General features: G+C 40.2%; 1 protein-coding gene across 6 annotated transcripts in view; it reads right to left on the bottom strand.

The window, feature by feature from the left end:
- Positions 1-937: 937 nt before the first annotated feature.
- The window catches only part of ESRP1 (epithelial splicing regulatory protein 1), a 67,911-nt gene continuing 56,331 nt past the window's right edge, over positions 938-12,517 (bottom strand). For 4 of the 6 annotated variants that reach the window (XM_063643461.1, XM_055286796.2, XM_055286794.2 and 1 more), the window contains one exon: positions 938-2,466. In XM_063643461.1, coding sequence (XP_063499531.1) covers positions 2,446-2,466 — 21 coding nt within the window. In that variant the 3' untranslated portion in view covers positions 938-2,445. Of the gene's footprint in view, positions 2,467-11,308; positions 11,416-12,517 lie in introns of all 6 variants that reach the window. The other 2 variants (XM_063643462.1, XM_055286793.2) reach the window with 1 other exon arrangement.

The raw sequence follows: 12,517 nt of genomic DNA, 5'->3' as shown, positions 1-12,517 counted from the left end.
AGCTGTACCAGGTGCTGTACCAAGATGAATAACACTAGCTTTGCTCAGGCGACTTTGATTCTACTTAAGGTAGGTAATAGCCTGAACAACATTAAATGCCTACCAGAGACATTAGAGCAAGGAAAACTTGGGTGAGGACTCCAGCTTGTCTAGAGAACTTTATCATACGCGACGGCAAAGACCAAAAGTATTAATATAAAATGGCTTCTTTCTTATAAGGTGATGCTGGCAAGGACTAGGGCTGAATTTCCTGGGTTAACTAAGCTACACTCAATTAATGCTTATGAAGAACATACTGGGTGAACAGAAATATAGACATTTGATGTAAATGTTACGAAGTAAAAAAAAAAAGTGCTAGACATTGAGAGAAATATAGGTACAGCATTAATCCCTGCCCTTGGGGTTATAATCTAATTTCAGAACTGAAACACACTAACAACAGAGTTTGCATGTCAAGTGATACTGATAATGTATGTTGCTATAAAATGTTAGAAATTTTTTTTTTTTTTTGAGATGGAGTCTTGCTCTGTCACCCAGGCTAGAGTGCAATGGCATGATCTCGGCTCACTGCAACCTCTGCCTCCTGGGTTCAAGCGATTCTCCTGCCTCAGCCTCCCAAGTAGCTCAGACTACAGGCGCCTACCACTGCACCCGGCTAATTGTTGCAGTTTTAGTAGAGATGGGGTTTCATCATCTTTGGCCAGGCTGGTCTCGAACTCCTGACCTCTTGATCCACCTGCTTCAGCCTCCCAAAGTGCTGGGATTACAGGTGTGAGCCATCATGCCAGGCCATCTTGAGTAGATTTATCACTGATAGCTTTTATACATAAGTTTGGAGAAAAACCCTACCACCATCTTAGGAAGAGATGGCTTATCTATGTACTTCCATCAGTACCACAATTCTTCTAATAACAAAACAAAAAAAAAATCGCAAACATTGAGATTAAACAGACAAATTTTATTATCAAATGTTAACTCTACAAAAACTCAGTAGTATTGTAGTAAGCATCACTGCCTATCTTAAAGTCTTTCAGAGCTTTGGACAGCTTTGGGCATCTTAAGGCATCAAGTATACAGAAATTTCTTTTTGATCTCAAGTGCCAGTTATTACCAATTTTCACACAAACCTTTTTTTTTCTTCCTATTGCAGTTAAAGGGCCATTGCTGGTCAGCTGAAGAAGGAAATATTTGCTTCTCCCTTTAAGGTGTTAAAGTAATGCACAGAAAATAAAAACCACATAAATCTACATGGCATTGCATTCAAGCAAAGGACAATATGAGTAACTTAAAGAAATATCCACATTCAATGCACTTAATGAAATCCTGTTTTCTTTGGAGTTACATGAGGCAGCAGTACTAGCTAGTGTCTAATATTGCACTTTTATAGCATAAACACAGCTAAACATAGTGTTAAACACTGACAGCATCAGTACCTGTTCTAACTGCATCAGTGTTTACCTCTGAGTCTAGCATGCTGACTACAGTCCTATGCTTTAAAAGGTTATAATTATTTGACAGTTAAGGCATTAGAGAAAAAGGTTTAAGGCTATCATAATATATATAAGCATTCACTTCTGTTCAGTTCGTGTATTGTTTTCTAGAATACACTGTTCAAATTGTCTCACTTCTGGGATATTAAAAACTATGGAATTTCTCTTATTAAAGTCCAAACCATCAATAATGAAAAAAGTACAATATAAAATAATACATATGAAGCCACAATATTCAATTACAGTTCAAACTAGAAATTACTAACTACATGTAGCTGCTTCATTTTTTGTTTTACATTTTGGCCCCTAGTTCATTATTTACAACTGATACCTGCTGAGAAAAAGATCCAAATTTTTAAACTTTGTATGTTTTGTGGAGGGTGCACAATTTCTTCTAATTTATCTTCAGGTGTTTTAAAATTTATTTTAATTTGTTTTTAATTATAAGATATCATCATGACCAAGAGACTGGGAAAATAACAATTTTATTCTTTCTCCTAAGATTGTGATTTTATTATTCCAAGACCTTTTGCTTGAATTACTTAGCAAGAAGGCATGATTATGCAGAAGATAGGGAAATGAAAAGAGCGAGAATATACAAAAATGAAGCTTCCTTAACAGAGTTCATGGTGGAGATGGTAGACACTGGTGGAGTTTTTATCCAAGACTTAAAACTTAGGAAACACCTATGATGCCATTTTAACTGGAAGTAATGGAGACATCTGATTCCAAATTCACATTTTAAATGCCTATTTGCAATCAGCAAAGAGCCAGGTATGCTGCATGCTGCTTGCTGTAAGGATATGGCTTCACTGGCTCAAATTTTTTCACTCCACCAAAAGATAAGGCACAGGCCCATTTGTCCAATCAAGTTTGCTGAAAATACTGCAGCCTGAGTGTAGACAAACTTCCCTTGAATTTGCTAGAAGTTTTCTTGTGTCTGGCAGTTTCAAGATCACCATACATCTTTCAAACACTGAAAAAAAAAAAAAAAAAAAAAAAAGAAGAAAAGGAAATGTTATAGTCTCTAAATGTCATTCTCAGCAGCCACAAAAATGATTTCAAATTCCACAAGGACTTTGTGGAAAAAAAGCTTTAAGATGGTCCAAGTTATTATTTCACACAGACATAGTTGGCATTTACATGGCAAGGGCTTTGGGAGTACAGCACTAGCCAAGGAAGTTTCCATGGTTTACACAGTAGTTGGTGTTCTGCACCACTCCTACCCTTTGTAGTATCATGTGTTTAGTTTAACATGTATGGTTTCCGACTCCCTGCTTGGCTCAGCTCCTTTCTGGAGAGACTATTTCATTCATTCCTTAGAGGTTCAATATCATTACCAAAATAAACAAAACCATTTAGACAAAATTTTAAAGTTAAATTCTAGTATAAGAAATTCCAAATAATTTCTAAGACACTTAATAAGATGCAATAAGTGGCCGGGCATGGTGGCTCATGCCTGTAATCTCAGCACTTTGGGAGGCCAAGGCAGGCAGATCACATGAAGTCAGGAGTCTGAGACCAGCCTGGCCAACATGGTGAAACCCCATCTCTACTAAAAATACAAAAATTAGCTGGGTGTGGTGGTGCGTGCCTATATTCCCAGCTACTTGGGAGGCTGAGGCAGGAGAATTGCTTCAACCCGGGAAGTGGAGGTTACAGTGAGCCAAGGTCATGCCATTGCACGCCAGCCTGGGCAACAGAGGGAGACTCTGTCTCAAAAAAAGAAAAAAAAGCAATAAGGCATGATATAACAGCAAACATATGGGCTCTATGTGCCTGGGACTAGTTGATGATTAGCACCCTTATATGGATCATGGATAAATTTATTTCATCCCCACATACAACCTTTTAGATTACCTTGTTATCCCCATTTTAGAGACGGAAAAACTGAAGCAAAGAATGATTAAGTTAGTAATGGGCAGATGCAGGAGTTAAACTAATAGATTGGTTCCACATGTGGTGCTATTTTACTTATATACCATACAACCTTAACATAAGAACTTTTAGTAGGCATTATATATTTTTTTGAAACAGGGTCTAGCTCTATAACCCAGGATGGAGTATGGAGTGATATGATCCAATCATAGCTCACTGCAGTTTTTTTTTTTTTGGTCCAAAAAGAGATGGTGCCTTGCATTGTCACCCAGGCTGGAGTACAGTGGTGAGATCAGAGCTCGTTGCTGCCCCAAATTCCTGGGCTCAAGGTATCCTCCACCTTGGCCTCCTGAACAGCTGGGACTACAGGCACACCACTATATCCAGCTAATTTTCAAATTGTTTGTAAAGACAGATTCTCACCATCCTGACCAGTCTGGTCTCAAACTCCAGGCCTCGAGCAATCCTCCTGCCTTGACCTCTCAAAGTGCTGAGATTACAGGTGTGAGTCACAACACCTGGCCCTAAGCTAAAGATATATATATATTTTTTAGAGATGAGGTCTCCCTATGTTGTCCAGGCTAGTCTCAAACTCAGCCTCAAGTGTTCCTCTTGCCTGGCATTCTAAAGTACTGTAAAGTGCTGAGATTACATGTGTGAGCCACCCACACATGGCTGTTATGCATACTTTGACATGTAAATGAAAAACAGGAATGTTTTAGACTTCAGTCTTATTTCATATGGCCAGTATGAAATGTCTAATGGAGTTTTACTGCTTAACAATGAAACTGAAGACTCCTAACTGCAAGCAAAAAAAAAAAAAAGTATCAGAAGGACATGAAGATTAATTTATTTCAAGATTACATTTGCCTTAATAACACAGATTCTACAAATGGTACAAATCTAAAATCAGGTATTTAAAAAACACAGAAATACTGGTTAGGATGCATCTTTTAAATGTGGTTTCCACAGTGACCACAATTTGGCACTCAGTTTAAAATACCACATGCTGAAAGGCTTCTCCTTTGATACTAAATTCAGATAAGAAAATCAATGACCCAACACTATTGATCAGTATCTATTTTACCCCTCTTTTGGCAGTAGCACCTGAATGGAAAACAACTGCCCCATCACCTAATCTCAAGCCCCTAAGAGGCAGTTTTACCACTGAGCCAAACAAGGGGCCCAGGCATGGCCAGTTAGAGCCCTGTATATCCCAGGTTGTGGTTTTAGGGTGGATGTAAGCCAGGCCAGTGAAGGCCAAGTGTTGCTAGGGGTATCTCAGAGAGTGAGCTTGGATGAGCAAACCTTTGGATCCAGCTACATCAGTCAACCCTGGGACTGTCAGTTATTACAGTCAATGAGTACCACCTTCTTCATTCCTATCACATTTATACTAGGAAACAGCATCTTTGTAGATGCTGAAAATTAAGCCTTCATATTCTGATAAAATGTGGAAATGCCAGGAAAAGTTAAAGTTAAACGTTTGGCCTTCTCGAACCGCTTTTTAATCTCAGTGGAGTTTGACTGTGTAACAATGAAACTGAGGCCAGGAGTGGTGGTTTATGCCTGTAATCCCAGCACTTTGGGAGGGTGAGGCAGGCAGATCATGAGGTCGAGATGGAGACCATCCTGGCCAACATGGTGAAACCCTGTCTCTACTAAAAATAATAAATAAGGTGGGAGTAGTGGTGTGTGCCTGTAGTCCCAGCTACTCGGGAGGCTGAGGCAGGAGAATCGCTTGAACCCGGGAGGTGGATGTTGCAGTGAGCCGAGATTGCGCCAGTGTACTTCAGCCTGGCGATAGAGCAGGACTCCGTCTCAACAACAACAACAACAAAAGAAACTGCAGACTCCTAACTGCTAGCAAAAAAAAAAAAAAAAAAAAAAAAAAAAAAAAAAAAAAAAAAAAAAAAAATCAATCTCAGAAGGAGATAGAGAAAATGTTTCCTCTTCCCATTTAGCTATAGCAAACACTTAAAGATAGTTGAGAATTACAACTGCAGACATTTACAAATCTGATTTCCCTTTCAAGTAAGATCTGTGTTAAAACATGTTTTTATTTTGTAATACACTGTCATTAAAGCATTACATACAAAGAAGTCTTTAAAGATATCTGGATTTCACCACTGGTGCTATATGCTACAGAATGAACCTATAATCCCTTAAAAACCCTGCAATTCTGCAGCCAGGCATGGTGGAGAACACCTGTAATCTCAGCTAGCAGGGAGGCTAAGGTGAAAGGCTCACTTGAAGGCTGGGCACGGTGGCTTATGCCTGTAATCCCAGCACTCTGGGAGGCCGAGGCAGGCAGATCACCAGGTGAGGAGATTGAGACCATCCTGGCTAACATGGTGAAACCCCCTCTCTACTAAAAATACAAAAACTTAGCCAGGCATGGTGGTGGGCGCCTGTAGTTCCAGCTACTTGGGAAACTATAAGTACTTCCTATGTGTTTTTACTGTTATTCTCGACTCAGATTATCTAAATGGAAAAAATAAGATCTTATAAAAAGTTTGTTCTTTTTAATCATCTTACACAAGAACTTGCAACATAAAGTTACAATGATCACATACACAGTTTTTACATTTTCATGTAATTAACTGGTAACCCTCCAGAGGTAAATACTGTGTTACTTTTGCATAAAATTTCTCAGTAGGAATTTCTTGTTATTTAGAAAGTTTATGTAATCTGAACTCTTTAGAACAGATCCTATGGAAGGCCTAGAAAACACACGTATCAAAAGAGCAAAGCCCTGTTGCGTAAGGCCGACAGTCCAATAACAAAAAGGGGAAAGATAACACTGATCAAAGTACTGCACTCCAGCCTGGGCGACAGAATGAGATTCCATCCCCAAAACAACACAAAAAAACCCTATGTCCCTATGATTATTATAATCATAACAGCAAAAGTTATGTATTAATATAAAACTATAGTTTGTAAAACTTGTTTTCATTCATTAACTCTCACTCTGTCGTCCAGACTGGAGTGCAGTGGCACAAGGACAGCTCACTGCAACCTCGACCTCCTGGGCTCAAGCCATCCTCCCACCTCAGCCTCCCTAGTAACTTGGACTACAGGCGTGCACGACAACACCTGACTATCTTTTAATTTTTTGTAGAGACGAGGTCTCACCACATTGCCCAGGCTACTCTTGAACTTCTAGGCTCAAGCAATCTTCCATGCACAGGCATGAGCTACCATGTACAAGCCAAAATATCATTAATAGATTTAAATTTGGGGGCTGACATTGAGTTTGAGACCTAACAAATACGAAACTTGGAACTTAGCCAGGCACAGTGGCTCATGCCTGTATCCCAGCATTGTCTCTATGGGGACAAAACAAAAAAAAAAACTTGGAATGTAACAGTAACTGGAGAAAAACACCCTTTCTGGCGATCTGAGGAAGCATTTCTTCCAGCAGACACACAATCTCCTTCCCAGAAAGACTTGTGGGCATCTTGAATGGCTAAATGAGGCATATCTCCACTGATTTAGTGGGATAGTCAACGTGTGTTGGCTGGGTTGATGGGACAAGGCAAGAGAAGACAGAATAGTGTGACTTCTTTGCCAGACCTTGCTGTGGGTGTTAGCTTTCTTTACCTGATCCTATAGCCAGCCATGAAATCATTCTCTCATTTTTTTTTTTTTTTTTTTTTTGAGATGGAGTCTTGCTCTGTCGCCCAGGCTGGAGTGCAGTGGCGTGATCTCGGCTCACTGAAACCTCCACCTCCCGGGTTCAAGCAATTCCCCTGCCTCAGCCTCCTGAGTAGCTGGGGTTATAGGTACACGCCACCACACCCAGCTATTCTATTTTTAGTAAAGACAGGGTTTCGCCATGTTGGCCAGACTGGTCACGAACTCCTGACCTCAGATGATCCACGTGCTTCAACCTACCAAAGTGCTGGGATTACAGGCATGAGCAACCGCGCCTGGCCCTCTTAACACACACACACACACACACACACACACACACACACACTTTTTTTGAGTCGGAGTCTTGCTCTGTCGCCCAGGCTGGAGTGCAGTGGCGCGATCTCAGCTCACTGCAAGCTCTGCCTCCTGGGTTCACCCCATTCTCCTGCCCCAGCCTCCCGAGTAGCTGGGACTACAGGCACCCGCCACCACACCCCGGCTAATTTTTTGTATTTTTAGTAGAGACGGGGTTTCACCATGTTAGCCAGGATGGTCTCGATCTCCTGATCTCGTGATCCACCTGCCTCGGCCTCCCAAAGTGCTGGGATTACAGGCATGAGCCACTACACCCGGCCCTCTTAACATTTTTTTTAAAAATACTGTTAGTTTCCTGTCACTGCTGTTACCATAAATTGGGTGACATAAAATAAGAGGTATTCATTCTCTAACAATTCTGGAGGCCAGGAGTGAGAAACTGTGTCGGTGGGGCTGCGCATCCTCTGGAGGCTCCAGGGAGCAGTCAGGTCCTTGCCTCTTCCAGCTGCTGGTAGCTGGGAACACTCCTGGGCTGTGTCAACAGCTCTCTCATCTCTGCCTCCCTCGTCACATTGCTGCCTCCTCTTCTGTTTGTGTCTCTGTCTGATTTCCCTCTGCCTCTTTCTTACACAAGTGATAGTATCTAGGGACCAACCAGATAATTCATGATCTATTTTCCTCAAGAACCTCATTACACCTTTTTCCATAGAAGGTAATAGTCACAGGTTCCAGGGATCAGGATGTGGACGTATCTCGGTGGCCACCATGCAGTCCACTGGAAGCACTTTGCCATGCTACTGTTGGGTTAACAGAAAAGCGTCCTCAGAGTGAAGGCAGAAGGCCTGGATCTTTTTGTCACTTGATCATTAGCTGTATGACTTGTGTAAGTTGCCTAACCTCTCTGGGTTTCATTTCCTCATCTGTCAAATGGGCCCATGATGCCTCCTTGCAGGGTTATGGTGGGTCTCAAATGAAACTGTGGATATAAGTACTTATAAGATGAGCCACTCGGTTATGATAATGAATTTGATATTGATAAGGAGGCGGTGAAAAATATATATAACAATACAAGGTTAAGGGGAAAGAAACAAGGTCCAAAATTGCATGAGGGTATGAGAGGATGAAAGGAAGTATTTATTATGCTTGTTTCTGGGTGGTGAGATTATTAGTGACTTCTTTATACCTATCTCTCTGTTCCAAATTCTTTGCAATGAGCACCCAATACTTTTATAATCCTATCTCCTAGAGTTGGTAAGATAATTAAATGAGATAAATTATGCCAAGTATTTCACACAGTAATCTATGCTTTTTTTGAGACAGGGTCTTGCTCTTTGTCACCCAGGCTGGAGTGCAGTGGTACAATCACGGCTCACTGCAGCCTTGACCTCCCAGACTCAATTGACCCTCCTACACCTCAGCCTCCGGAGTAGCCGGAGGTAAATGCCACCACACCTAGGTAATTTTTTGTATTTTTTTGTAGTGCAGGGTTTTGCCATGTTGCCCAGGCTGGTCTCAAATTCCTAGGGCTTAAGTGACCTGCCCACCTCAGTCTCCCAAGGTGCTGTGATTACAGGCATGAGCCACTGCTCTTAGCCAGATCTGTATTTTTAAAAATTTGCAATATAAAGGCACATTAACCTGACTTTCTTATGATGAAAAGATGCAGACATCTGGATTTGAACACAGCACCCGATCTATTATTCTGTCATGACTCCAAATATATAAACATAGGGTAGAAAACTAGAGGTGGTGAGTAATGGTTCATAGTCAGTTATTTCTGGTGTAATGTCAAAAGCTTCCATTTCTAGTCATTTCTTATTCAGTATACTCATTTAAAAATAGAGACTGTGTTAATCAAATTCATAAACAACATGGTGTTCAACAAGGAACATGTGAAAAGAAAATATGGACCAAAATGGATATCAACAGGCTAGAACAATGTGTTCTCACCACTGAGACAAAGACTAGAGAACACCCATTACCACCGCAAAGCATTCGTACCTGACACTCCTTGGTAGGACCAAGATATACTGAAACCTCACCGAAAATGAACCATCTGAAAAAAATCTTCACTTCCAACTTAGAACTGGGGTTTCCATACTTCAGAGCAAACTGCTAAGAAGCAAATTCTTATTTCTCAATGATGACAAAGTATTGGCAACCTCATTTCCAGTTTAGAATCCACATGGTTAAAACCCACAGGGTCCTCAGCCATGAAAATGTTAATAGAACTGGAAAATGACATGCCAGCATGCCAGCTTCAGAAAACTCAACAATCAAAAATGATGAAAAACCAGTATCAATTCCCAAACACATCCCTACAACTACATCTCCCAAGAAGCCTCAAAGAATGCCAGTATCCTTTAAGAAACGATTGTGGATTAATGGGGACTAAGGAGAAAACATTAATCTAGAAGACTATTTTCAAAGAAAATTATCAGGGTTCCTTTTGTCTACATTTAGTTCTAGAAAAGGAAAAAGACATGCAACAAAAACTTTCCAATCATTTTGGATTAAAGCACATTTAAACGTATGCCCAAATCTACTTAAACACATAATGCTAAGTGAAATAAATAAGCCAGTTACCGAAGGACAAATCAGTCTGCTTAGGAAGGACTACCTAGAACAGTCACATTCACAGAGACAAAGTAGAATGGTAGTTACCATAGGCTGGGGAGAAGGAGGAATGGAGAATTCTTGTTTCGTGTATACAGAATGTTAGTTTGAGAAAACAAGAAAGTTCTGGAGCTGGATGGCGGTACCTGGTTGCACAATAATGTGAATGTACACTTAATGCTACTGGACACTTAAAAATTTTTAAGTTTTGTTGTGTATATTTTACAACAATCTTTTTAGAAGAGGAAACAGGCCGGGTGCAGTGGCTCACACCTATAATCCCAGCACTTTGGGAGGCTGAGGTGGGCGGATCACAGGATCAAGGAGTTGAAGACCAGCCTGGCCAACATAGTGAAACCCCGTCTCAACTAAAAAATACAAAAAAGTAAGCCAGCCGTGGTAGCAGGCGCCTGTAATCCCAGCTACTCGGGAGGCTGAGGCAGGAGAATCACCTGAACCTGGGAGGCAGAGGTTGCAGTGAGCTGAGATTATGCCATTGCACTCCAGCCCGGGCAATAGTGTGAGACTCCGTCTCAAAAAAAATAAAAATAAAACATAAAAGAGGAAACAGGAAAAAGTATACCCAATCCAAAAGAATCACTACATGACTCAGTGATTATAGTCCTGGGTACACACCAAAGATAATTAAAAACAGATATTCAAATAATTATAAATGAGTGCTCACATCAGCACCATTCACAATAGCCAGAAAGTGCAAACAATTAAAATGTCCATCAGTGGATAAATAAAATGTCGTATGTCCATACAATGAAATATTATTCAGTGATAAAAACAAATGAAGCATTAACACGTGCTACAAGGGTGAATCTAAAAAGACAAACACAGAAAAGGTCACATGTATGATTCCATTTATATGAAATATCCAGAATAGCCAAATCCATAGAGACAAAGCAGATTAGTTGCCAGGAGCTATTGGGAGAGAAAACAGGGAGTGACAGAAATGTTTTAGAACTAAATTGAGGTAGTAGTTGCCCGATTTTGTGAATATACTAAAAACCACTGAGTTGTAAATGAGTTTAAAATGGTTAATTTTATGTTATGTAATTTTTACCTCAATTAAAAAAAAGAATACCCAACTCATACTCCATATGAGAGATAGTAAATTAATGTCCAAAGGGAAAAGTTTTCCCTTGCCCCACAATAACACAACTCTCATCCATTAATGTTGCTTAGATTCTATGTACCTAGATGACAAAGTTAGTTCTAGTCTCCATTCCTTCCAGGATATCTGATATTTTACATTACACTAAAGAAAAGAAGGATTCTCTCAGTTGATTTCTAAATGCCTTCAGAATCTTGATCTCTATTTGTTTGGCCCTTTATAATTTAACTTGCACATCATAAAGCCTTACCTTTTCTGAGGATGTTCTAACTGCTGGGGCCCTTAAATACAAACCCATTCTTTGGGTAGAGTCCTGGCCTGGTCATTTGTGTGTATAAGTCCATCCTCGGTTGCATACTAAAATGCAAGTTAAAACAAACAGGATCAAAAGACGGACAAACTGTCACTATGGATAATATTTCAACTACATAGATCTACCAACAAAAGTATAGGACATTTAGATAGGAGGAAACAAACACAGGTACAAGCCATATACATATCTACTAACCCAAATCTTTATTTCTCAACATGTTTAAATACCATAAAAGTCCCTTCTAGGATGGACATTAGATTGAAAACATGGATTACACACACACACAAAACACCATACCACAAGAACTTAGGAGGCCAATTTCTTCAGATCTTGCCTAGTACTGTTTTCATGCTACTACAAGTATGATTAAATATCAAATATTTGAGCACTAGTTATTTGCAAGGGATTGTACAATAAGCCTAATACCCAGTATCTCCAAACAATGCAGTGAATTTTAGATAGTGTTAGATGTATTTGTAATATCAGTCTAATTCTCTCAGCAGGGCAGCAAGTAGTGAGAGGTCCAAAGAAACAATAATCAGTACTTGAAGAGAAACAAAAACTAGCATCTATTGAAAATGTAAAAGGCATTGACAGTAAAGGGTAGTACAAAGAGCAAATGAAAATGTTGAAGGACTTATGTAAGGATACCTGAGAGTCCATTCAGTATGAAAACACATCATCTAAAATATACACACGTTTATGGACCAGAATGACATCCTCATTACCAAGTATTTTCATGGTAGTTTGTAAATCCTTGGTCTTTGTGGCTTTATCTCCACCCCAGATGAAGTATGGAAGACACAAAGAGTAGTTTTTTGTTTATTTGTTTTGAGACAGAGTCTTGCTCTGTCACCCAGGCTGGAGTGCAATGTCGCATTCTCAGCTCACTGCAACTTCCACCTCCTGGGTTCAAGCACTTCTCCTGCCTCAGCCTCCTGAGTAGCTGGGACTACAGGCGTGCACCACCATGCGTGGCTATTTTTTGTATTTTTAGTAGAGACAGGGTTTCACCATGTTGGCCAGGCTGGTCTTGAACTCCTGGCCTCAGGTGATCCACCTGCCTCGGCCTCCCAAACTGCTGGGATTACAGGTGTGAGCCACTGCGCCTGGCCTAGAGTAGTTTTACGTAAGAAATTTTGTTAA

This window comes from Symphalangus syndactylus, chromosome 7 (assembly GCF_028878055.3).
Source record: "Symphalangus syndactylus isolate Jambi chromosome 7, NHGRI_mSymSyn1-v2.1_pri, whole genome shotgun sequence".
NCBI classification, from domain to species: Eukaryota; Metazoa; Chordata; class Mammalia; order Primates; family Hylobatidae; genus Symphalangus; species Symphalangus syndactylus.
Note: the sequence above shows the minus strand (reverse complement) of the source record. Positions and strands in the feature narration are given on the sequence as shown.